A 25,015-nucleotide genomic window follows, 5' to 3' on the forward strand; every position below is an offset into this window, starting at 1 on the left:
GGTTCGGTTTTTGGTTTTAACACATGTTAACTAGTTAAAATAAAAAATAAATTAATATTTATAAGTTTTAATTAATTTAGTTTAATCTAAAGTCTAAAAAATAGTTATTCAAGTTGAGTAATATACAACATAAAATTTATGCAAAGTTTGAAAATTAAAAATAAAACTTTATTAAAATGTAAGTACAAACCTTCTACGACCACAATTCGCATTACAACCATAATTTTCACTATATTATTGATTTGATCAGTATTAGTGCAGTGTTTGAACAGTATTAACGTATTTTTCTTAATAGAACAATATTAATGTATTAGACTTACCATTGATAAAAAAAAACTATAAAATAGTTACGTTATTTGGATGGTCGGAAGAAAATGCAAACTCTAGATCATATAAAGTATCTACCTAAATTATAAATCTAATTAATCTCTATTTCGGCCGGTTCGGTTAATTCGGTTATTTTATCATAAAAACCGAACCGATCGATATTACCGATATTGTTAAATATTTAAAACCTAAACCGAACCTAGTAGATCGAAAACCGAACCAAAAAACCGAAATCCGTTGATTCGGTCGGTTATTTCGGTTCGGTTCGGTTTTTGAACACCCCTACAGGTGAGGTGAGAAGTAGTTAACCAATCACCCGCTACACTTATTTCTCTCTTTCCGATTAGCATTGGAATTCGCTTTCTCTCTCTCTTTGGCCGGGATTGCGGCAATTACAGTAATCTCCGGCGGTTTCTCCTCCCCTCTGCTTCATTACATCCCTTTCCTCTTAATATGCGTTGTACACTGCATGAGGTTAGTGCTTTTTTCTATCTTTTCTTTTTCCCTTTGTATCAGAGTTAATGCGTGTGCGTATATGTTAATTAAATGTAGAATGATTTTAGGTTTGAGCTTGGAATTGAATTCGTTAGGGTTTCTCTGTAGTGTGCTTGTGGTGTTTTGGTTGCTTGCGGATTATACAATTTTAATTCCCATTCGATGAATCATGACACTGAAATACCTAGTTTCATCAGTTAACTATTTGCATTTTATGCTTCAGTTTTGTTGGATCATACCTCTTATTTTGCTGTTTAATGAAATGTTATGGAAGAAACTATGGCAGAAAAGAAGAGATTTTGTTTATGTTGTGCCTAGTTTTTGAAAACGATTGGTTTCTAACTTGATTATGGTTCACCAACCAGCTAGAGAAAGGGGTTTCTTTTTCATAAACAAGGATTAAGCTCATTGGGATGTAAGATAAATGGATAATTTGTAGTCTATGTGGTCATATGGATTTACACATGATCAAAACCACTAAATTGTCCAATTTATATGTACAATTTAAAACAGTAGTGGAGCTAGAAATCACAGGCTACTGTGCAAAGGAAAACACAACCCTTCCCCAAATCAACTGCAGCCCCCAGCTCATCTGTTTCCAGGAGGAGGGCTGCCTGGAATCATTCCTCTTAAGCCGGTGTCATCTAGGGTGTAACGAGCCCTTTTGCATCTCCTTCCTCTGCTTCTAGTTTAAAATGCATCTCTATATACTAAACAAAATACCATATAGTTATAAGAATCCCCTTCCCCAAATCAATCCCAGCTCATAGTTTCCGCCTATCGATCCAGGTGGAGGATCGCCTGGAATCACCCCTTCTAAGTTGTTGTCTGGTGACCTAGGGTGCAACCGCCCCTCGTTCATCCCCTCCGTCCCTTTTTGGTTTAAAGTGATATCTATATGCTACTAAACAAAATATCATATAATTAAAAGAATCCCCTTCCCCAAAGCATTGGCAGCCCAGCTCATCGTTTCCAGGCGGAGAGCCGCTTGGAATCACACGTATTAGGTTGGTGTCCGATGACCTGGGGTGCAACAGCTCCTCCTGTATCTCCTCATTCCACTTCTGGTTTAAAATGTATCTCTATATACTACTTGAAAAAATATCGTACAATTATAAGAATTCAAGGAATAGATGCATATAGAAGATGGTGTTTGGCATATCATATCACATATGATATGAATCCAGCAAGACTTAAGTGTCTTGTTTTCTTGTTTTGAAGTCAATTTCGAATGTGTGTGAATGTGATGCCAGTTTCATGATCAATATTGTAAAGAATATACTCGAGTCCCTAGTATTTAATAGGGATATATGATCCAAATTTACTCTGATAGAAGCAGTTTCGTGCATTTTGACTGGTTGTTTGTAATTATAGTAGTAACATAGGGAACATTTTAGACGCTTGGACAATATTTCTATCATTAACTTATATGTGGACACTGGACACATAGTTGTTGCCGTTTGGTAGGTTGTTTATAACTTTGTTAATAATGCACAAAACATTTTAGACATAATTGTTGTTTGGAAATCCAATGTGACAGTTAAATAACGATAACCCAACCCGTTCAAATTGTCTATTAGGTAGTAACGTTACGTAAGTTTTTATGTTAGGAGTAAAATCTGCAGTTTTTTAATTGAATTTTGGAGGCGAATTCGTAGTTTTTCATCTTTAAGTTGCAGTTCATAACACAGGAATGATCTAGTTTATAAGAGATCAAACTCATGGAAGTTTTTACTTGTGCAGACTCAAAGGTCCAGCCATGAGTGATCGGGAAGATTCATCAGACAATTCTAGCAGTAGAACTGTAGTATACTCCTATCACCATAAGCGCATCAGAGCGAGCTATGGGTGCATCAAGACAGATGTTGTAAAGTTCGTCAACTCTGAGTTTTTCAGCAGCTCGTTTGCTTCTAGAAATCAAGAGTTGCAGCGGATCGAGAAAAAATTTCGCTCGATAGAGCAAGCACTGATGGAGAGGAACTTGCAACGTATGAATGAACAACTTTGCTTGATGCTGCAAGCTCTAGATGGAGCAGTAAAGTACGAACAGTTTAGAAAGAGGACGGCTTTGCACATCGTGGAAAGGTACATGATCAAGAAGCAAGAAGATGAAATCCGCAAGTTGAAGGAAGATTATGAAAAATTCAAAGAGGAAACGGTAAGCCCATTTGCCCCGCCTCCATCTACCGTCTCACAGTGACGGATACGGATTCACTGAAGGAATGCTGCTCCAATGCGTGCTTAATTAATTTTTTGTGGGTGTGGTTACCCTAAATATTTAAAGCTTCAAACATCGATTCAATGGAGTTTTTTAGCTAACTTAGTTGTTAGCATTTATTTATAGTTATATTAGTAACACAATAAACATTTTAACAGCGGGTAAGTAGAAGGCTTGGATTATATCACTTTTGCATGAAATGCCTTACGCTAAGGTGAAAAGGATCTCAACTCTAAACTGAGTTTAGGCTGACGATTAAAAAAATAAAAATAAAAACACATTTTTAGAGCATTATTTTACATGGCAATTTTTCACTTGAGTTAAATAAAAATGTAATTTTAATTATTTTTACTCGCATGTGATTGTTAGGTCACAAGTTTCTGAATTTGTTGAAATGATTCTATTGAAGTAAAAAGGAAAGTTCAATGACCTTTATAAAACAAACTTTAAAATTTAGTGAGCACTGGTGCAATTTATGTCATGAGTAAAGTAAAATACAAATTAGGATAGGGATGCAAGTGGGACGAAGATTTCTCGTTCCCATCTGTGATCCACCTCATGGGAACGGAGAATCGCTGATAAGAATCCCATGGAACAGTGATGGGGATAATTTTATCCACCGTAATAGGAATGGAGAATGGTATCTCAGTCTCTTGGAGATTCCCGATCCCGCCCCGTTAATATCCGATGGGGAATTCCTGACGGATCCCAATTTTTTTAACTATATCTCTCCCATTTTTTTCTTTGAGATGTAATTGCAAACTAGTTGTATTCCTCTCCGAAAAGATGTTTAACAAACCATGGATGTATTATATTAGTAGATCCTCCAAACCAAATGTTTTATTTTGTAAAATATCCATCAACCAAAAATTATTTTAAAAATTTTAACGACTCTAAAAAAAATGAAATCCAAACCAACGCTTATTAGAGATGGAAGGATAGACATCGAAACAAATATTTCTTGAGATCCTAAATAAATAAAAATCGCTCCAAACATTACATCTTTAAGACATTGGTTAGTTATTTATTGTTTATTACTTGTAGATATTTGTTGATTTTCGTTCTAAATTAGTTAATAACAATTGTTTCTCAATCCTAACTAAATACTTACCAAAAAAGAGCTACACAAAGGAAAACGAAACGAGCACTTAATGTCAGTGTTTTCTATACATAAGTGAAACCAGGGGACCTGAATTCAAGTTGAATCATCTAATTCTAAACATGAATGTCAGTGAAGCCTCACCACTAGTATATCATCAATAAATTGATCAAGCAAAGTGTGACAATCAATTGAACAAACTCAATTCGTGCAAAACGTAAAATATAGACCAACTAGCGAATCTAGGAAGGAACTAAGAATACCCGCTCTAATATTCCCTTATGAAACGAGTATGGTACATGTCACACAATATTGCAAAAAGCATCGAGCTATTTCATGCTTTCCAACCATATAATGATACTAACAAACAGAAAGCAACGCATCGGCATGGCTATCTTCTGATCCACTTCTTTTTGTGCTCAATCTTCTGTACTGGCCGGATTCACACGTAAAGTTTCCTGGCTAGTCTCTCGCCTCTGAGAGCAGCAACACTTCAGCTCCCCAAGGTATTATGGTAGTCTCTCTTGATTGAGTTTCCCCATTCATCTAATTTAGAGATCCAAGCAAAACAAAAATTAGCCTATGTTAATACCACCTTATTGTAACACAAAATTAGCCTAAAGTTAACAGGATTAGCAATAACGAAGAGGATTGCGAAATAAGAAGTGGAAAAAAACAAGATTTAAATCGCATCTCCTCCTACCATCTTTTTGAACTAGTGTAAAGGGAATAAAATGATTAAAGGTTACTACTCTAATACTAATACTAAAAACATACAACCATTGCAGTTGTTATTTTCCTCTAACAATGAGGAATAATTTTCTCTACCGAAAGAATTCATGTTATCTTTCTTGTTCAACTATTCTTAGAGTCTGTTTGGTTCCGCTATTATTGTTGTTGATAATTAACTATCATAAATTATTTCTCAATCTTAACTAAACACAAGTATATCTACAAATCAAACAACAAAAAGGGGTTGCAAGTTTAAAATAACAACAAGACCTCAACTGCGTTTACTAATTAGAAATGCAAAACAACACTTGTACCACGAATCAAGCAATGCACAAACAACATAAAGGAAATCATAACCAAAGTCAACAGAAGGAAATCAAGCAATGCATTGAGAGTCGGTTTTATAAACAATGAAAAATGAAGTGTACCCTAATTCTTTTATCTTCATTAACAGTGACACCACAGCAATCAACAGTAGAACTAAGAACTAATAATCATTAATTTTCAATCCAGCATCTCTAATCCACCTAAAGTCAAGCCAAACGATTGATCTAAAACCCCTAATAAGCCTTAGATCTAATGGAGACCAAATTTATTTGGTCATTTAGGATCCAGGTGAACACTCCTAGGCTAAAGTGAAACAGTGCCAGGAAGAAACATAATCCCCCAACAGTAAGAAAGGCATTTTTTAAACATTCCAATAAGATTAAGGTACAATCTGGTTTTATAAACAAGCTGTCTAACTAATCCATTTGTATCAGCTACAACAATAGTAAGATATTCTCCAAATGTTGATATATTTCAAACAATCATATAACTAATCCTATAGAAAGCATTACAGCGTAAGTGTAAAAGAAGGCATTTTTATGTGCAAAAATTGGAAACCATACCAATAACTTAGAGTAGCAGGAAATCATTGGAAGCAACAAAGAATATACAAAAACTTCAGAATTAATCTCATAAAGCCAAATCTAGAGTTCACCATTAACTCCGTAAAGCCAAATTTGGGCTACCTTAATTGGGCTAAGGGCATCAAACTGCCACACCATACTCATTCTATGTTGAACTATTGACTCTGATACCATTTGGAGAGCTTTTACCACCGGGGAGAAACGCTAAATATGAGCCTTGTAAAGGAGTATAAGCCTGGGCTTGACTCCGCATTTAACCCAAAATCTCAAGATATAGCGAGTTAATGGAGATCCTTCCTATTGTATATTCTTAAGTAATCTCATACTTTTTTCAGCCTGAGATTTCTCACTTCATCAATTAACACTTGCATTGCCAGCACTTTCCACCAAATAGAACAATTAAGGAAATCTCATATGACGAAACCCTCTTATAAACTTTTATACTGTAACAGAGGAAAGGCTTCAACAAGTAAAGGGTTGAAAGGCTTCAACAAGTAAAGGATTGAAACTTACAATACTCTATTTACTGCAAGTTACTGTTCTTTATATCCAGTACCCCTTTAAATTTAGCATCATAGTAGCCTTTAATGTATAAAGGACATGTCAATTTAATTGCTTAAGCAAAATTGCTGATGCATGAGTCGATCCTCGGTATCCTCGCAGAAAGGAACCTTTGTTCACATTTGGATACTTGGTCTAAATCATGGCTGCTTGAACTCTCTGTGCGTTCGCTCAAGCTACTCCCTCCCCCTCCATATGGAAAAAAAATTGTATGGTAATAGATCATCCTACAACCTGCTTGATAACAGACTGGATCAACTACAGAAGTTGGCTTATTTAACTATAGGATTGCTGTTACAGTTCTGCTTCCAAAGTAGCTCATCCTACAACCTGCTTGATAACAGACTGGAACACTCCCTTTGACTGCATATGAATGGGAACAAAACAGAGTGTTCACTGACTTTATCCGAATCCAAAAGTTCTATAAACACAGATTGACGCCTTTCCTTCAAATAATCAAAACCATTCATTTGCATCAAAGCTGAAAAACAAAAAAGTCTAACTAAATCAATTTGCATTAGCTACAACAACGTAAACAAAGCCAACATGTATCCCTCTACTTTAGACATAATAAACACCAAACAATTTTGAAAAGTATTTTCAAACTCAAACATTCCCTTGATTTGCTTCTTTCATGTTTCAAAGCTTGAATAGTTGTAAGAAACTACATTAACCTTAAAGTAATTCATATTGCCGAAGGCAATACAAAAGACCTTTACAAGACCATGGAATCCTTTCAATATTTGTGCTTTATTTTAACAGGAACGAACATTTGAGATTGACAATATAACACCCTTCAAAAATATTATTTAAGCCATATCTATTTACTATTATTATTTAAGATTATTGTAGAAAGGAAATTTCAAAATAAATCAGTATACCTTTGCATCACAATGATCCAAATGCTGTATGTTTTTACATGCAGTTTTCAAGACAACAATAAGAGCTTCATAAGCACTCATTTCAAATATAAATAGCAGATTAATCTACTGGATATTATGAAAAAACTGTTATCTCAGATTTTCAAACATTGCAATAAACATCAAGACAAATAATCAGGATCTGGAAGCATGGGAAATAAGTATCATAAACTCATTCCGTATCGTTAAAATGACAATAGATTCTCACCTATCATGCAAATGAAAAGAAAACTTTAAGCAAATAACTGCTTTGATTACCGTAGTAATCTCATATTCTATTTTGGCATTGCAATTTTACAGATGCAATAGCTTAGTAAGCTGCTGCCCGTGCAATAAGATATTACTAATTGCACAACCCAAACAAAGTTGAAAGACTTATCAAATCATGCATGTTCTTCACAAAGATTCTCATCCCCCACAAAAATCAATATCCCTAGCATAAACTCCCTATAAAGTATTTTGACTAACTCTTTACACCTATATAATGGGTATCGGACTCTTACTAAAATAAATTGAATTAGAGGACCAATAATTTAGTGCAGCACAACATCATTTGTAAGAAGGTAATAAATGTCAATTTCAGCTCATCATTTCACCTGGTATGCCTGAAGACAGTTTATAGTAATTCCACGATGTCTTTATTCTCCGCTACCAAGGCAAATGTGGTGTTGTCTGCACAGAAACCCTTGTCACGCATTTCATGAATGAGTTTTGCTGCCATCGCCAAATCCTTGCGCCTAAGAAATCCATGAATAATCACATTATAACAGCAATTATTTGGCGAGAAGAGATTGTTTTCCATATTTCTGAAGATCTGGTATGCTTCATCTAGGAATCCTTTCTTGCTAAGCCCATCAATGATTATACTATACGTGTATATTGTAGGCTGCAACCCATCAGCAAAAAATCTAGATAACAATTTCTTGACATCTTTAAACCTTCCAGCTTTGCACATGCCTTGAATTAGGATAGTATATGTAACTGCATTAGGCTTCAATTTTCTCACTTCCATTTCATGAAATAAGGAGAATGCTATATCAAGATGCCCGTTTTTACAAAAACCATGTAGCAAAGCTGAGTATGTTACTACATCGGGAAGGTAGCCACTTGCACATGAGTCCTTCAAAAACTCGAGTGCTTCCCAAGGTCTTCTGGCATGACATAAGCCGTATATAATAGAATTATAAGTATATTGATTTGGGACTAAATCTCTAGAAGACATTTCATAAAGAAGTTGTTTTGCCTCGTAAATAAGTTTCTTCTTACCATACCAGTTGATCAAGGTGTTATATGTACGGACATTAGGATTGCATCCCTTTCTCTTCATCACATCAAACACTTTAATAGCTAGATGCATTTGTCCATGTAAGCCATATCCATCTATTAGTGAAGTGTATGTAATGACATTAGGCTCAACACCTGTTTGAATCATTTTACTGACCATAGATTGGGCCTTCATTATCATTCCTCCTTTGCAAAGTTCATCAACTAATATACTGTAACTAACTACATCAGGCACAATATTCTTAACCAGCATTTCTTCAAACAACGCAGAAGCTTCCTTCCACTTGCTCGAATAACACAGACCATGAATTAGTGAATTGTAAGTGATAACATTAGGCAAAACTTCTCGACTCTTAATCTCTTTGAAGAGCTCAAATGCTTCCTTAACTTGGTTACACTTACAAAGACCATCAATAATGGCACTGTATGTCACAACATCAGGCTCACAACCTTTCTCAACCATTCTTTTCAGCAAACAAACAGCTACATGCATATTTCCAATTTTACATAGACCATTCACAATAGTACTATAAGTGATGACGTTAGGTTGATGACCCATGGCCTCTATCTTGTCAAATAGATCTACAGCATGACCAATTTTACCATCTCTACAGAAACCATTAATTAAAGTACTGAAGGTCACAATGCTAGGTTGAAAACCAAGCTTGTAAATTTTGGAGAGAACAGAAAACCCCAAATCAACACGCTCTAAATGGCAGAAACAATTAATTAAGATATTACAAGTGTAAATATTGGGTTTAATTCTCACCAATTCCATCTGCTTGGACAAGGAAATGACAGTCTGAAATTGCTTCATCTTAACCAGTGCAGACAGCAATTTATTGAACTCGATTACAGAAGGTCGGGTCCTTGTACGAAGAAGCTTATTAAAGGAAGAGACAGCTTCATTGACCTCAGTGGCAGAGTTATGAGTATGGAGGAGAGAAATGAAAGCCTTAATCTGATGAAATGGAGAAGAAGTGAGAGATGAAGCTGAAGAGGAAGAAGCAAGAAGGCGTCTGGTGGTGATGGTGAGCATGGTGGTGATGCGAGATTGAAGGGAGAATTTGGGCAGCGGCTGAACTCAGAAAAACCCTAACAATTGAGGATGAAATTGTATTAATGTGTTATTTTTGTAGTACGGAGAGGTCATATACTGCTCCCCGAGACACGTACCATCAAATTAATAAATCGGTGCACAAATGTTGTATGCATACAGTAAAGGTAAAATTAGGAGTTGTTAGGTTAAGCATCTCGTTTTTATGTGAGATTTGATTACGTACTGTGATCTTATATAATAATTTGAAGAACCAGATACTTCTAATAATTTGCATTAAACTAGATTTGTATTAGCACTATGTACGGATTAACCATAAATATATTTAAAATAAAATATATTTTAATTTTAATTTTTTTATATTATTTATAAACTGTAATAAAAAATACGCAACTCTAAAAAAAATAAACATGTTTAATTTTCTATTAGTTCAATGTTAGTTTCTAAAAAAAATAATAACATTTTTACTTTTTTAATGTGTTGGAGGTTAAAAAAAATTTGCCCAACCCGTTAGGGCTGGCCTTTGGAAATTTACCATCAATCGCACAATTAATTTCGATTTTTTTTGACGTTTTTTTTTACTGATATGTTTGAGCCGCGGGTCCTGATTCCGCCACTGCTTTCCCTATTAACTTTTCTATTAAACCAAAAAGTAAAATTCATTAACTCTAATTGTTGAAAGAATTCTAAACCAAACTTCATACAAAGAAATCCTCGGCTCAAAATCTATTGCATCCATTTCATTGAGCTTTTGCACAAAATCTTTGATGTGTGTGGATCAAAGACACTCTCAATGAAGTTATCTACTTTAATGATATCTTGATAGGTTACTTTAGCATACTGAACTATCACAATTTCTCTAAATATAGGATGTTCCCATTCTAATATGAAGTTGATCCATTTCATCTTCAGATAAGAATAGAAAAAAATTTGAAAATCCTTTTAGCATTAAAAATCTCTAGCGCAAGCTAATACTTCATACAAGAAATTATATGTAACCCAGAAAAGACTATATATTTCCCACCAGTTAACATCATCAATAACAATATGATAAGCTGGAAGAAACGATGAAAACCACTGCAAATCACTACAATAACTCACTTGAACCAAACCCAAATTGCATTGAAGTAACCAATAAGTTTTCACACATAGAACTAATATGATGTGAAATTGTTGGAAGAGCTTATGATGGAAAACGTTGAGAAAATAAAGTAAAGGTCTAAATTAAGGACTTGTCCATGGATCGGGTTGGGCCGGGCTCGGATCGGACCTGTTGGATTTTTAGATAAAAATGCTCGGCCCAAACCCAGCCTAACCACTATTAATTTAGATGGACTTGGGACGGGCTGGGTTCGGGCTTAAAAATCAAATCCCAAGCCCAACCCATATAAGCTTACCTAAATATAAATATAAAATTATTAATTATATAAAATAAATATGATACTTAAAAATAAATATTTAATATATAAATATATATATTTATTAATTAATATTAATAGACGGGCCGGCTGGACCGGCTCGTGTTATTTTTATTAATCCCAAGCCCGCCCAAAAAATAGGCGGGCTTGGGTCGGGCTGGACCTATGAACAGTTTTTATTGTCCAAACCCGGTCCAAGGGACACGGGTCTGGGCGGACCGGACGGGTACCCGTGTCCATGGACAGGTCTACGCTAATACATTATTTGCCTCCTGAACTTGTCCAAATTGCTTGATTGGTCCCCCGAACTTTCAAAGTGTCCTGATAGCTCTCTCAACTTGCATAAAATGTTCAGTTAGCCTCCTAAAATTGCGTAAAATGTAATCAATTGATCATTCGGTCGCAAAAAAAGTAAGTTAAATGCGAAAGATGTATTGTACGAGTTTAAAAAAAAGTAAAACGACCAAAATCAGAGTATGCAGTTCTAATATTAGAGAAGACGAGTTGTATAGTTGGGCAAGTAATAACTTCATTTTTAATTATTTTGTAATTGTGTAATAACATTCTATGATGCGTGGAATCAATCTTCCGCATTTAACTTACTTTTTTTATGACTGAGTGATCAATTGATTACATTTTATGTAATTTCAGGGGGCTAACTGAACATTTTATGAAAGTTGAAGGGGCTATTGGAACACTATGAAAATTCAGAGGACCAATCAAATTTTTTTGGACAAATTCAAAAGACAAATAATGTATTAAGTCTAAAATAAAATTATGAAACATCATGAAAGAATCAATCAACATGGAAAGATAAAAATATGCTTTGATAACCGCATTGTTGGCTACTGCCAATCCAGCCTTGATCACATGCACCTTAATGAGCATGTAGAATTTACTCATTCATCGTTAAATTTAGACTTATTAGAATCCTAAGATGCAGATTCAAAGCATATAAGCCTATATTTAACGGTGAATAAACAAATTCACTTACATGTGAAAATTCTTGCTGCCAACAACATCAGTTACTGAATCAACTGTTGTTTAGATTTATTTGCATTGGTTTAATTCAATAGTTGCTGCAACTTATGGTCAAAATCATGCATTTTGTTGTTTTGTCATTTCAAGAAATCTATATCATATAAAAACAAAGGCAATGATAAACTTACACATATTGTAATCTTTTACCAGAACTATATTGTCTTGGTATTCATATCCATTATAATAAGAGTCTTCCAAGTAGGGCTGTAAATGAGCTGAGCCACTCATGAGCAGTTTGGTGGTCTCAGTTCAATAAAAGCTCAACTCGGCTTGACTCAATTTGTAAACAAACTGCTTGTGAGTATGATTTATCGGCTCGGTTTGTAAACGAGCCAAGCTTGAGCAAATCAAAACTCGACTCGAAAGCTCGCGAGCAGGCTCGATTAGAATATTTATAAACAAATTTTAGTTTTGTGGTAGTTCATAAATATCTAAACTTTATATTATTTCATTTGCTATTAGATAAGTTCATAAATGAGTAATAAACGAATTATTTGTAAGCATCTTCTTTATTTATTCAAGAAATTTGTTTGTGTATTTATTTATGTAACAATTAAAGAGCTAGATGTTTCATAAATATAATTAACGATTTACTTATAAACAATTCATGGTTAGATAATTTTCTTAATGGACTAAGTTCAAATTGGATTTTAGGCTCGAATAAGCTCGAAGCTCGGCTTTGGCTCGTTTATTTTCTAATGAGCTGATCGAAGCTTGAACAAGCCAAAGCTCGGCTCGGCTCGGCTCGATTACAGTCCTACCTCCAAGCATATAATTCAACAATATGAAAAAGAGGGAAGGAAGGCAATATTGAGGAGAGATTGTTGCAAATGGAGATTTTAGTGAGAGTCAAAAGTTCGAGGAAGATAAAGATGAGTAGGAAATGTAGACGTTAAACCCGTATTGGTGTTATTTTGTACGTGAAATCTAAATTGATACTTTCTCAAAAACCATAAATCTATTTTGGTATCTTATCCCGAAAAAAAAGTTAAGAAAAAAAAGTTCAGTGATTGTTTTGAAATTAATCCAAACTAGACCGATTAAGGATGCAATTTACCCGCATATATGAGTTTCCTTTTCTTTCTCCTCTCATTCCCTCCACTTTCTCTCTCTCTCTCTCTCTCTCTCTACGGCCTTGCGGTGATGCAGCAATTACAGTAATAATCTCCGGCGGTTTCCGTTCCCCTCCCCTCTGCTTCATTTCATCCCTTTCCTCTTCATCTGAGTTGGTACACCGCATGAGGTTAGGGTTGTTTCTTTCTTTTTGTATCTGAGTTAATGCGTGTGAGTATATGTTAATGTCGACTGGTTTTTTAGGTTTCGACTTCGAATTGGATTTGTTAGGGTTTCTCTGGAATGTGTTATGAAACTAATTTGACTTTGATTTCATCAGTTAACTATTTGCATTTGATGCTTTAAATTTGCTGGATCATACCTGTTATTTGGCTGTTAAAGGAAATGTTAGGTAAGAAATTAGGATAAATAATTTGGTAGTACTTGATTTTTTTTTTTTTTTTTTTTTTATTATCTATTTAGCTAGTAAGTGCTCGTATTGGCAAAAATTTCGCTAGAAATGATTTTGCATATGTTTGTGCCTAGTTCTGGGTTTGTAACTTGATTCTGGTTCACCAACCAGCTAGAATAAGGAGCTTCTTTCATAAACAAGGATTAAGCTCGTCGGATGTGAGTTAATATGTGATTTGATAGGAATTGGTACTCATGTTTGACAATACACCAAGTGATAAATTGGATTATTTATCCGTAATGTATGAGGTCTTAGATCCGGTCTGACCTGCAAAATAAGAGGAGTGCCGGTAATTCGATCTTGGGCACTCTGATGATGAAGTCATATGGCTAGATGAATCATTTTGGACGAGTATGATGAGAGTAATAGCAATAATGATGATCCACATACCTTGAAGGTCTGTGTGCCATTATATAGGATGTAATTGATCCTAATTAAAGTAGAACTAATATGCCTATTCATTCAATGGATAAAGTAGTATAAACAGAATAGGACACAAACTTCCTATTTCAAGGACTGGCACGTGACGACATAAGAGAGAACTTTTGGCAAACTGCTAGGTCAACACTTGTCCTCAACATTCTGTTCAGATGCAAAATAAGAGGAGTGCCGGTAATTCGGTCTTGGGAACTCCGATGATGAAGTCATATGGCTATATGAATCATGATGGACGAGTTGTATGATGAGAGTAATATCACCAATGATGATCCGCATACCTCGAAGGTTTGCATGCCTTTATATAGGATGTATCATCGATCATAATTAAAGGAGAACTAATATGCTTATTCATCCAATAAGTAAGTAGTATAAACAGAATAGGACACGAACTTCCTGTTTCGAGGACTCGCACGTGATGATATAAGGGAGAACTTTTGGCAAACTGCTATGTCAACACTTGTCCTCAACATTTGGTTCGGATAGCTAGGTCCTACTCGTTCTATCATCAGAGAACCGGGGATAACATCCGGTGTGTTATCACCACCAAGTGAAAACAAGGAGCAACCAGACTATACGAAATCTAGAAAAGCTTTATCTTTACTCAAGACTTTGTTTCTTATACAGATTTTGATGTTTCTATTTGTCTTTCTGAATTAGGATATATATGAATTGGGGAATTTCTAAATTCCACCCTAAAAGAATAAGAGCTCCATATATTTCATACGAGACTATTTTTACATATTGTTTCTTAATCTTCGTGTTTAGAGGAAAGGTAAGAGTTGTAGACAGTATAGACTATTTGTTGAGAAATTTTAGTATATTTTGGATTGCAAATGGAGCGGGAATTATCCATCCCGAAATCACCAGCTGGGGTGAAAAATAAAGCCCCGGGAAAAATGGACTCAATGGTGGTGCATCAGGATGCTTTTTGTAGTTATTTCATCTTTAATTTGCACTTTATAACACTCTAATGATCCAGTTTATAGGTAAGCAAACTAATGGGGGTTTACTTGTGCAGACTCAAGGTCTAGCCATGAGTGAGCAGGAAGCAGATTCATCGGAGAATTCTCGCAGAACTCTACTATACCACTATCACCATAAGCGAGTCAAAACGAGCAATGGTTGCATCAAAACGTATGCTGGAAAGTTCATCAGCTTTGATTTTTTCGGAAGCGCCTATCCTAGCAATCAACAGTTGCAACAGACGAAGGATAAACTTCGCTCAACGAGGAAAGAAGTAATGACGAGGAAGTTTCAACGTATGATTGAACTTATGCGCTTCATAAAGGAAAATATAGCTGGGAAAGTAGAGTGTGAACAGTTTAGAAAGAGGTCGGCTTTGGATATCGTCGAAAAATACATCATCGAGAAGCAAGAAGTTGAAGTAAAGAAGTTGGAGGAAGATTTGGATAAAATCACAAAAGCAATGATGCATACCCCACTGCCCCTGTCACCACCACCACCACCGTCTCAGCCGGCAGTGGCAGTAGCAGTAGCGGAGGCAAGGACCCCTCAGCCGCCGCCGGAAATCACCCCGCCGCTGCTGGGAGGTTAAAATTGCACCGCCAGTCCTACTTTTATTTTTTGACACCGTTTTGGTCTTGAAGGGGGAAAAAAAGTTAAACCCAGCCCTCACGAGCTAAGCTTTTTTTCTGCACCCCTAACCATTAAGAGGCTGGTTTGGCAGCCCCTAACCCTTAGAGGCTGGTTTGGCCACTGTCCGCTGCCGGCCCGGTGTACCGCCTCCTCCCTCTACTTATTAGCACTTGGATTGTATCTGTTAATTTGACATGATGCTTGCTTGTGTTGTATATATGCACTTAACGTTTGGATTTTTTTCCCATTCACGTGGGATATTAATCTTTATAATATCATATAAAAAAATATTTTCCAACTTAAAATAATATTATCAAATATTAGTTTATAAAGGGTGTTGCTATTTACCGTCTTCATTCACTGTATAGGCGGTTGTTTCACCCTCCCAAACCATTGGCTGGGCGGGTCAGCCACCCGCCCACGACATTGGATGGGCGGGTGAAACACCCGCCTAGGCCAAAATTGACGTTTTTTTTTGAAAATTTTAATTTTTTTTTTTTATTAAAAGGGTAAAATTGTCCAAATTACGGCCGTAAGTAGAAAAAATGAGGCGGAAAATAGCAATCCACTTTATGAATGTAATTTTAATTTAATTTTGTCAACTAAGGCTCCATTTGGCACACTGTAGTGAGCGTTGTAATGGAATGACCATTACAATGGAGGTTTATTACTATGTTTGGTTAGTTTTATCAATTTTGTTGTAATGGAATCACAAATACATAATTCAATTTTTATTTACAAATTTATGTAATGGCCATCATAAACAAAATAGATATGAATCACCATTACGATTGATCTTTATATTTTTTTATTATTATATTAATGGTGAAATATGGAAAAAAACATGAAAATATATAAACAGAAAAATGCGAAAAAGAGAAAAACGTGAAAAAACAAAAAACAAAAAACGAGAAAAAATGCGAGAATTAGGAAACGGGAAAAGACGAAAAACATGAAACGATAAAAATATGAAAAACACGAAAAAAAGGAAAAGGAGAAAATAAGAAAAAAGGAAATGAAAAAACAACGAAAAATGGGAAAACCCGAAAAATGAAAAAAAAAAGTAAACGGGAAAATGCGAAAAATGGAAAAAAACCCAAAAAACACGTAAAAAAGACATGAAAATGACATTTAACTAATATATATATATATATATATATATTTTTTTTGTAATGATAATTTTATCGTATCAATTTTATTAAAATTTACCAACCAAACATGATAATGGAATCATTATTTCATTATATTACATTATACATTTGATTGCATTACAACCTTGATTACATTATATTGCATTACAACGTACCAAACATACCGTATTTAAAAATTATGAAAAAATATTTTTGGTTTTGAAATTTTGAAGAAATTCCATATGAAGAAAATTTGATGCACATGTACCACTGTTGATAGATTCATTCTTGAGTATATTACATTTATGGCTTAATACATCATTTGCCCATTAACTTGTACAAAAAGCTTGATTGGCTCCCTGAACTTTTAAAGTGTCTCGATAGCCTCCTAAATTTGCATAAAATGTTTAGTTAGCCCCCTGGACTTGCGTAAAATATAATCAATTGATCACTCTTGATAACAAGTGGAGAATTTCTGATCAACTTTCGTCCCTGTGGGGGCATCGTTGGGTTCGACGGGGGAAGCTCCGATGCCAAAGTCAGTAAGATGAATCAAGGAAACCAACTGAATTGACAAGGGTTGTGAGAATGTGTACCTTGATAGCCTAGGGGATTGGGCTATACAGGGGCGGATCTAGGGGGTAAGGGAGGGTCTCCCGACCCTCCGGAACACCGTTAATGAATAGTGGTTCAGTCCCGAGAAGCCCCCTTAAAATAGTTAAAATTGATACTTATAATGTAGAATGTAATTATATAACATAAAACTAAGTTTGCATAGTTGGTTGTAGTGATAATTAGAGGCATTTTTACATCCAAGTGGTTTTGTGTTCAAATCTCCCTCCCTTCACTTTTTATCTCATTTTAATTTTTTCCCTTAAATCTCATTCTCCTTTAAAAATATCATTTTTAATCATTATTAACCTCATTCTCTTTTATTATTTTTAATAATATTTTTTAGTTACAAAATTCATGACCGAGAAAACAATTTGATGAATAATTTCTCCAATTGACCAAACTTGTCAACGTTAGGGATAAAATTGTTTTTGGCTGCCAATATTAAGGGTAAAATTGCACAATTTTATACGTTAGAGGTAAAATTATTCTTAGGTGTAAACATTAGAGTATTTTTTGCACCTTATCCTTACTTCATATTGAATCTGAGTGGTTTTGTATCTTAATTTTTCCAATTATGATCAAATTTACCCTTATATTATCAAAAATTTGAAAATTTCGATTTGACTACTATGAATCAAAGCCTTGAGTCGTTAGTAAAAAAAAATCTTCATGCAATTGAGCCCCTCCGGACCTTGAGCTCTGGCTCCGCCACTGGGGCTATATAGCTGGGAAGTTGTAACCTTCAGGTAACTAGAAAGTCTCCATTAATGCTTCATTAATGGCGGTTATGAGTTATCCTTAACCTGGCGGTTTAGCTAATTAATAACTCATTAATGATCTTTTATGGCCGAGTCGGCGGCCAACCGTTATAGAGGCGAATAGAGAGATCCGCCTTATAGATCCGCCAGCGGATCTCTTGGAGCTAACCCGTGGAGATCCGCCAGCTAGCTTCCCTTTGGGGATCACTACGTGGCGTACTTTGAGGTGAATATCCCTTTTGGTCCTCAGGATAATATCTAGATGTTATCAGAAGCCCCCCCAAAATGCCCTTAAAGTCCTTTAGGGCTTTCGAACTTCCGCGCGCCGTCATAAACACTTGCATTAATGAGCACATTGTCTAATGCCATTGGATGATCGACATGTGTAGTGGACACACTGTCCCAGGAAGGAGAAAACTCTCTTCTTCTTCTTACGCTTTCTCTTTCTTCCTCATTTCTCCATTTTTCTCCTGCGCTCGAGCTTTTTCTGGGATTTCTTCAAAGTTTCGCACCAAGCTTCCGATTTCTCATGTAAGTTCATTTTCTTTCACTTAACTTTTTCCTGGATGTTTAGAAGTTCGTCTTCATCTTCTAGATCAACTTCAGAACTTTTTAATTCAACCTCCCATCCTGAAATAGAAGTCGATTTTAGTTGGACCACTTCGTCGTCGGAGAACTCCCATTCTTCCGAGGACACGGTTAATTCCGATTTGGCTGAGTTTGATAACTCGGCTCGTAATCATTACCAGACTCGTTCCACTAGGAATCCCTCTCTTTTTACTTCTATCTCCGGTGAGGTTCCGACCGGTGCCCACAGGTGGTTCCGGGGATCAATGGCCTCTTCTTTGATTCCTCTTAAGAAGAAAAAGAATCCACGAGCGGAGTCTACTCCATCTCGTATGAGTGCCGCGGATCTAGTGGATCTGGCGGATCGCTTTCCCTGGATTAAAAATTATGAGACTCGGCTCGCTACATCCCATCAACGTCCTTCCTATCCGCCTAACGGCTTCCTTACAATGCATTATAGTCATGTGGAGAGAGGGTTCCGACTTCCTCTTCCAAAGATGATGGCGGACATCCTCTCTTACTTTGACATTACAGTCAGCCAGCTACATCCTAACTGCTGGTTGGACATCGCTTTAGATTGCTACCTCGACTCGAATTTAGGAGTTGTATATACGGGCCGTATCTTTAGAGCTTTTCACAAACCCTCAAAAAGGAAGTCCGAATCTTATCTCACGTTCGCCAAGTTCGGAGTTTATTCGCCATTTAGCGAAAAAATGTCTAATGTTCATTGCTGGGATGAGAAATTCTTCTACGTGAAGATAAAGGATGGCGAACCATTAGGTTTTCCTTCAGTCTGGAATCCCAGGCCGCTACATATGGCGGGTGACATGCGAATTTTAACGAACAGTGATGAGGAGGTGGCGGAGCTCATGAAGCAGATCAAGACGGATGCATGGACTTATGCAGATGCCTTAGCTTTCATGATGAGTGATATCCCATTGATTCGCCTGGAAGGGGATCAATTCATTTACTCAAAGATTGCGCAATTTGACCAAGGTACCTTCATTTCTTCGTGAACTTTGATTACTTTAATGTTTTCTTTGGCAGGGGTGTATCTAAGGCCAATCACGCTTTTGCAGAGACGTGCAGGAAGTTTTTGGAGGCTGAAGCACGCAAGAAAGGTCAAGCGGTAAATCCCCCAACTAATAGTGGTAAACGTCCTGCAGAGACAGTGGTTGAGCCGCCACTAAAGAGGAGAAAGCCCATCACCACTTGGGGTCCTAAACTTATGGCGGATGCCATGAGGTCCGCCAAACCTGCTGAGGAGATTGCACAGGTAGTTTACCTTTTGATTTCCTTTCATTCATCAAGTTTTGGGACCGGAGTATGACTCTTTCATGTTTGTGTAGACGGCGAAGCCTGATATTGGTGGATATTGGTCCGCCAAATTGGGAGCCTAAGGTTCTTTTGAGAACGAATCCATCCTAAATGATCTGGATGAGGCCTTGGGTCAGGTGGGCGAAGTGCAGAGGAACTATAACCAGATTCCTAGTTCAATTCATGCTCAAAAAGGGAAGACGGAGTTTCTTTCGGTGAGTTTCTTTAGAATGGATGTTGATAGTATTAGCTCCTTAATCCTTTCTTTTTGCCTTTTGATTGAATCATTTGTTTTTGACAGTTGTATGCTCGCCTTCGGACCATGGAAAATGAGCTCCTTCAGAATGTGGTGGACAAGGCAACTATCGAGAGGTTAGAGAAAGAGATAGTGGAAGCCAATTCCACCATCGCTTCTATTAATGCAGGTTTTGCTTCGGCGAATGCAAACCTTGCCTCTGCCACCGCCGCCTTATTTCTCAGGGATGAGGAGATTAAGAGTTTAAAGTCAAAGATTGCATCTAATGCCAAAAGCCATGAAGACGCCCTTGGAGAAGCTGAATACACGGCGGGCGTGTAAGCTTTTTATTATGGCGAGATGCTTATGGCGTACTTCTCATTGGCGCATCCTGAGGTTAACTTCACAGATCCGCAATTCGCCATCCCCGAACCAGAAGATGTGGCGAGGTTCAATAAAATGTCAGATGCTAAGGAGTACCTCCTTGATTACGTCCGGAGATGGATGAAGGGACCTATGGAGGAAACCAAACCCTCTACTACGGTCTTGACGGATGAGCTTGAAGAAGCGCCCCTCAAAGCGGATGCAGAACCAATTCCTGACCAGGCTCTTCCACTTGGTCCCACATCTTTGGTGGATAAGGAGGTATCTCCTGATGGCGTATCTGTAAATGTGGAGAAGGAGGATCCCCAAGCAAGCACCGTGGGAGAAGAAAGCGCAAAGGAGGATGCTCCTATTGTTGTTTAGCTTGCTTTGAGATATTGTAAAAATATTTTTAAGTACAATTTGTTTTGATCCTTTATGGAAACTATGTTATTTTACCTTTACGTTTGCGTAAGGAATTATATAGACATCTAGGATTTGGAGTAGGTGGCCAGCCATACTCCACTGTGTGAACCTTTGCGAAGGTTTGGAAGCTGTTCTATTCCTTCTAGAGGAAGTAAAGCTGCCTAGGGGATCGATTTGCTACCTATCTTTGAGGTGAAATGATCCGCCCGTAGGACTTGTGAATTCCTTTCTGAGAAGGATAAGAGAGTGTAAAGACCTTGCGTCCAATGATCGTTTTAACTCTATTGGAGATTGGGATCCGCCTAGAGACGAATCCGCCCATAAGATTGATCCTCTTATGTTTTTAAGGGCATCGAGGACGTATCTCTAAGATAGCGATACATTGCAAATGTGGAGAGCGTTGGATGCCCCCCTCTTTTTAAGACTGGAATATTGATATTGCTGCACTAAACAATAAAAAGAACATAGATAATAGAACAAATGATGTTTATTAATGGGAGAAATGCCTTTTTACAGCAAGTAGGTCTTATAAGTGAGCCTCGTTAAAACCTTTAATAAGAAAAACCACATGGGAAAAAGCTTATTAAAGGAAAAAGAGTACTCAAGACCGTATATACACTTCATTTTCTGACAAAGTATTTGCGGAGATTTTGGAGGTTCCACGTGCGTGTTAGTGTATTACCCTCCATGTCATGTATCTTAAACGTGGCGGATCCAATCTTCTCCACTATCTGATATGGACCTGTCCAGTTGAGCCCTAACTTGCCCTTTCCTTCTCGAGATTGGACTTTATTAGCTTTATGGAGCACAAGATCACCCACATTTAGATCCACAAGCTTGGCATTTTTATCATGGTAAGCTGCAATCCGCTGTTTATAAGCCGCCATGCGCACATAGGATTGATCCCTGCGATCCTCTATTTGATCTAGATGCTCCCTTAGCTGTTTACCATTGTCTTCTTCACAATAAAAAGCCACTCGATCACTGGGGATCTGTATTTCGACTGGAATTACAGCTTCGACACCGTGAGAAAGGGCGAATGGCGTTTCCCCTGTGGCCGTCCTTGGGGTAGTGCGGTAAGCCCATAGAACAATTGTCAGTTGGTCCGCCCACTTCTTATCATGCTCTCCTAATCTCTTCTTTATCCCTTTTACGATCGTCTGATTGGTAACTTCAGTCATCCCGTTGGACTGGGGATAATAGACGAAGGCAAATCTGTTCAAGATGCCCAACCCTTCACAAAAAGCTTTGAATTCGCCACAGTTGAACTGCGTTCCATTATCGGTGATGATGGTATGTGGAACACCGTACCTTCCTACGATGTTGTCTTTGACGAATTCCACCATTCGTTCTGCAGTAATGGAGGAAACAGCTTCGGCTTCTACCCATTTGGTGAAATGGTCCACTACCACTACCACGTACCTTCTCTGCCGGCGAGTCGGATGAAATGGGCCAACAATGTCTATTCCCCAGAGGGCAAATGGACGTCCCTCTATGATTGGCCTCTGAATGTGTATGGCAGTATGTGATTCATTCGCATGAATCTGACAATTGTGACAAGATTCTACTAATTTTTGGGCATCCAACTCAGCCGTGGGCCAGTAGAAACCTGCTAACCTGGACTTTTTCAAGATGGCGGCGGATGCTTCGTGTGCCCCACAGGATCCCTCATGTAGTTCCTTGAGGACTTGTTGTCCTTCCTCCGGTAGAATGCACTACAACCAAGGATGACTAAAGGACTTTCTGTAAAGGCAGTCATTAATCACGGAGAAATAACCCGCTCTCCTAACTATCCACCGTGCCTCTTCTTTATCCTCAGGTAAGGTTCCATTCAGCAGATATTGGCGGATTACTGATCTCCAATCGTCTTCCACTGTTGTGAGTAGAGAAACTTCCTCTGAGGCGAAGGCTGCAGCTATTTTAACTTCAAAGGGACAATCCGGATCTGTCCAGTTCTCCTCACAAGAGGCCATTTTGGCCAAATGATCCGCCTCTGTGTTGGACTCACTTGGTACGTGAACCAGTTCCCATTTAGTCTCCTTAGCCTCAAGGTGATCCAGCAATTTTTTGACTTCTGCTACGTATTTGGCCAGAACCTCGTCCTTCACCTCGTAATTCTTGATTACTTGGTTGACCATTAGTTTAGAATCACTATAGATCATAATCCGCCCAGGAGTAATTTCTTTAAGTAGGCGCAATCCCAATATTAGAGCTTCATATTCAACAGCATTATTAGTTGCCTGGAAATTTAATTTTGCTGCGTACCGTAATTTTATGTATTGGGGACCCTTGATCACAACGCCTACGCCAGCTCCATCCACCGAGGAGGCGCCATCGGTGTACATTGACCATTCTTCTATCAGAGGCTTGGGATGATCTATCCCTTCATCAGTGAATTCATTCACGAAGTCCGCCAGGACCTGACTCTTTAAAGCTGGCCTACTTTCATACCTTACATCGAATTCGCCCAGGCGGATTGCCCATTCCATCAGCCTTCCCGAAGTGTCTGGTTTCTGCAACACCTTTCCCATTGGTATATTTGTTCGAACCACCACGGTATGCGCCTGAAAATATGGCCTAAGGCGGATTTCCGTGGTTACAACAGCCAGTGCTATTTTATCAAGCTTTGAATACCTGGTTTCAGCGTCTTTCAGAACCTTGCTCACGTAATAAATCGGAAACTGCTGGCCATCCTCTTCTCATATCATGACTGTGCATACGGCTTTGTCCGTAACCGATACATACATGTAGAGGTCCTCTCCCTTCAAAGGTCGACTCATCATGGGTGGCTCCGTGAGGAACCGTTTGATTCTTTAGAAGGCTCTTTCACAATCCTCATTCCACTCGAATGCGTTTTGCTTCTTAATGACCTTGTAAAAGGGCTGGCATCTGCGGGCTGAGCAAGAGATAACTCTGCCCAAGGCTATGATACGCCCGTTAAGGCGTTGTACTTCTCTGATATTCCGCGGTGCCTGCATTTCCAGAACTGCCTTAACTTTGTCAGGGTTTGGGCTAACTCCTTTTTCGCTGATCATGAACCCTAAGAATTTTCCATATGTTGCCCCAAAAGTGCACTTCTCTGGGTTCAGCTTAATGTTGTGGCGCCGGAGTACGTCCAGTACCTCCTTTATATCGTCTGCATGTTTTTCTACGGTCGTACTTTTGATGATCATGTCATCTACATAGACAGAATAGTTACCCCTTTTGTTATCTGCGAATATTTTGTTCATCATCCTCTAATAAGTTGCACCTGCGTTCTTAAGCCCAAAGGGCATAACTTTGAAAAAATAAGTGGCTTGGTGTGTTACGAACGAGGTCTTGATTCTATCTGAGGGCTCCATAGGGATCTGATGATAACTTGACTTCACATCAGTAAAGGAGTACATTGCGTGACCGGCAGTTCCATCTACAAGCATATCAATACATGGTAAAGGATAGTTGTCTTTGGGGCAAGCCTTATTGAGATTTGTAAAGTCAATGCACATGCGGTAAGATCCGCCAGCATTTTTCACCAAAACGACGTTCGCCAACCACTGAGTGTAAAGCACCTCCTCAATGGCATCCGCCTTCTAGAGCTTGCCGATCTCTTCCTCTATCACCTTCTACCTTTCCGGGCCATGATTTCTCCATTTCTGAGCCACATGAACTGCATCCTTATCAATGTTGAGCTTGTGAGCGATTACGTCTGGGCTGATTCCGGGGAGAATTTCATCTTTCCATGCGAAGACATCTTCTGCCTCGTGGAGCACTTTGGTGATTGCATTTTTAACTTCATCTTTGAGCCCTTTGGCCATTCGCACTTGCTTTTCATCCATCATAAGGTACATTTCTGTCTCGCCCAAGGCCATCGTAACGCGTTCCTCTTCATCTTCTTCCTTAGATTGGGGGCGAATCATTAGTGATGCCGAGTACGTCTCTTGGGCCACCTTCTGGCTACCTTTGATCATTACACCTACCTTGGCCGTGGGAATGTAAAGTGTTA

At 37.8% G+C, this 25,015-nt stretch overlaps 1 protein-coding gene and 2 long non-coding RNA genes across 6 annotated transcripts; 2 read left to right on the top strand and 1 right to left on the bottom strand.

Annotated features, from left to right (window-relative positions):
* Window positions 1-656: 656 nt before the first annotated feature.
* Window positions 657-3,334, top strand: LOC136206008 (uncharacterized). Its single transcript, XR_010676171.1, has 2 exons — window positions 657-801; window positions 2,566-3,334. It is a non-coding gene; the product is annotated as an uncharacterized lncRNA (long non-coding RNA).
* A 986-nt stretch (window positions 3,335-4,320) lies between these two features.
* Window positions 4,321-9,700, bottom strand: LOC136206007 (putative pentatricopeptide repeat-containing protein At1g12700, mitochondrial). 4 transcript variants are annotated; one of them, XR_010676170.1, is made up of 3 exons: window positions 7,860-9,700; window positions 6,296-6,706; window positions 4,321-4,685 (listed from the first exon to the last, which is right to left on the bottom strand). XR_010676170.1 is itself a non-coding variant. In XM_065996900.1 (3 exons), exon 2 carries the CDS (start codon window positions 9,104-9,106, stop codon window positions 7,880-7,882), a length of 1,227 nt encoding a protein of 408 aa, XP_065852972.1. In that variant the 5' UTR covers window positions 9,107-9,155; window positions 9,317-9,455; the 3' UTR covers window positions 4,321-4,685; window positions 7,860-7,879. The 4 variants fall into 4 exon arrangements, 2 of the variants coding, with proteins under 2 accessions (XP_065852972.1, XP_065852971.1); XR_010676169.1 differs by having other exon boundaries at window positions 6,296-6,824; XM_065996900.1 differs by lacking the exon at window positions 6,296-6,706 and having other exon boundaries at window positions 7,860-9,155; window positions 9,317-9,455.
* Window positions 9,701-13,156: 3,456 nt separating this feature from the next.
* On the top strand, window positions 13,157-15,954 carry LOC136205337 (uncharacterized). The gene is made up of 2 exons (XR_010675911.1): window positions 13,157-13,306; window positions 15,045-15,954. It is a non-coding gene; the product is annotated as an uncharacterized lncRNA (long non-coding RNA).
* The last annotated feature ends 9,061 nt before the right edge of the window (window positions 15,955-25,015 follow it).

This window comes from Euphorbia lathyris, chromosome 9 (assembly GCF_963576675.1).
Source record: "Euphorbia lathyris chromosome 9, ddEupLath1.1, whole genome shotgun sequence".
NCBI lineage: Eukaryota > Viridiplantae > Streptophyta > Magnoliopsida > Malpighiales > Euphorbiaceae > Euphorbia > Euphorbia lathyris.

What these genes read in the sequence shown, in the direction of transcription:
- LOC136206007 (XM_065996899.1), bottom strand. Translation starts at nt 9,586, where the DNA reads ATGCTCACCATCACCACCAGACGCCTTCTTGCTTCTTCCTCTTCAGCT.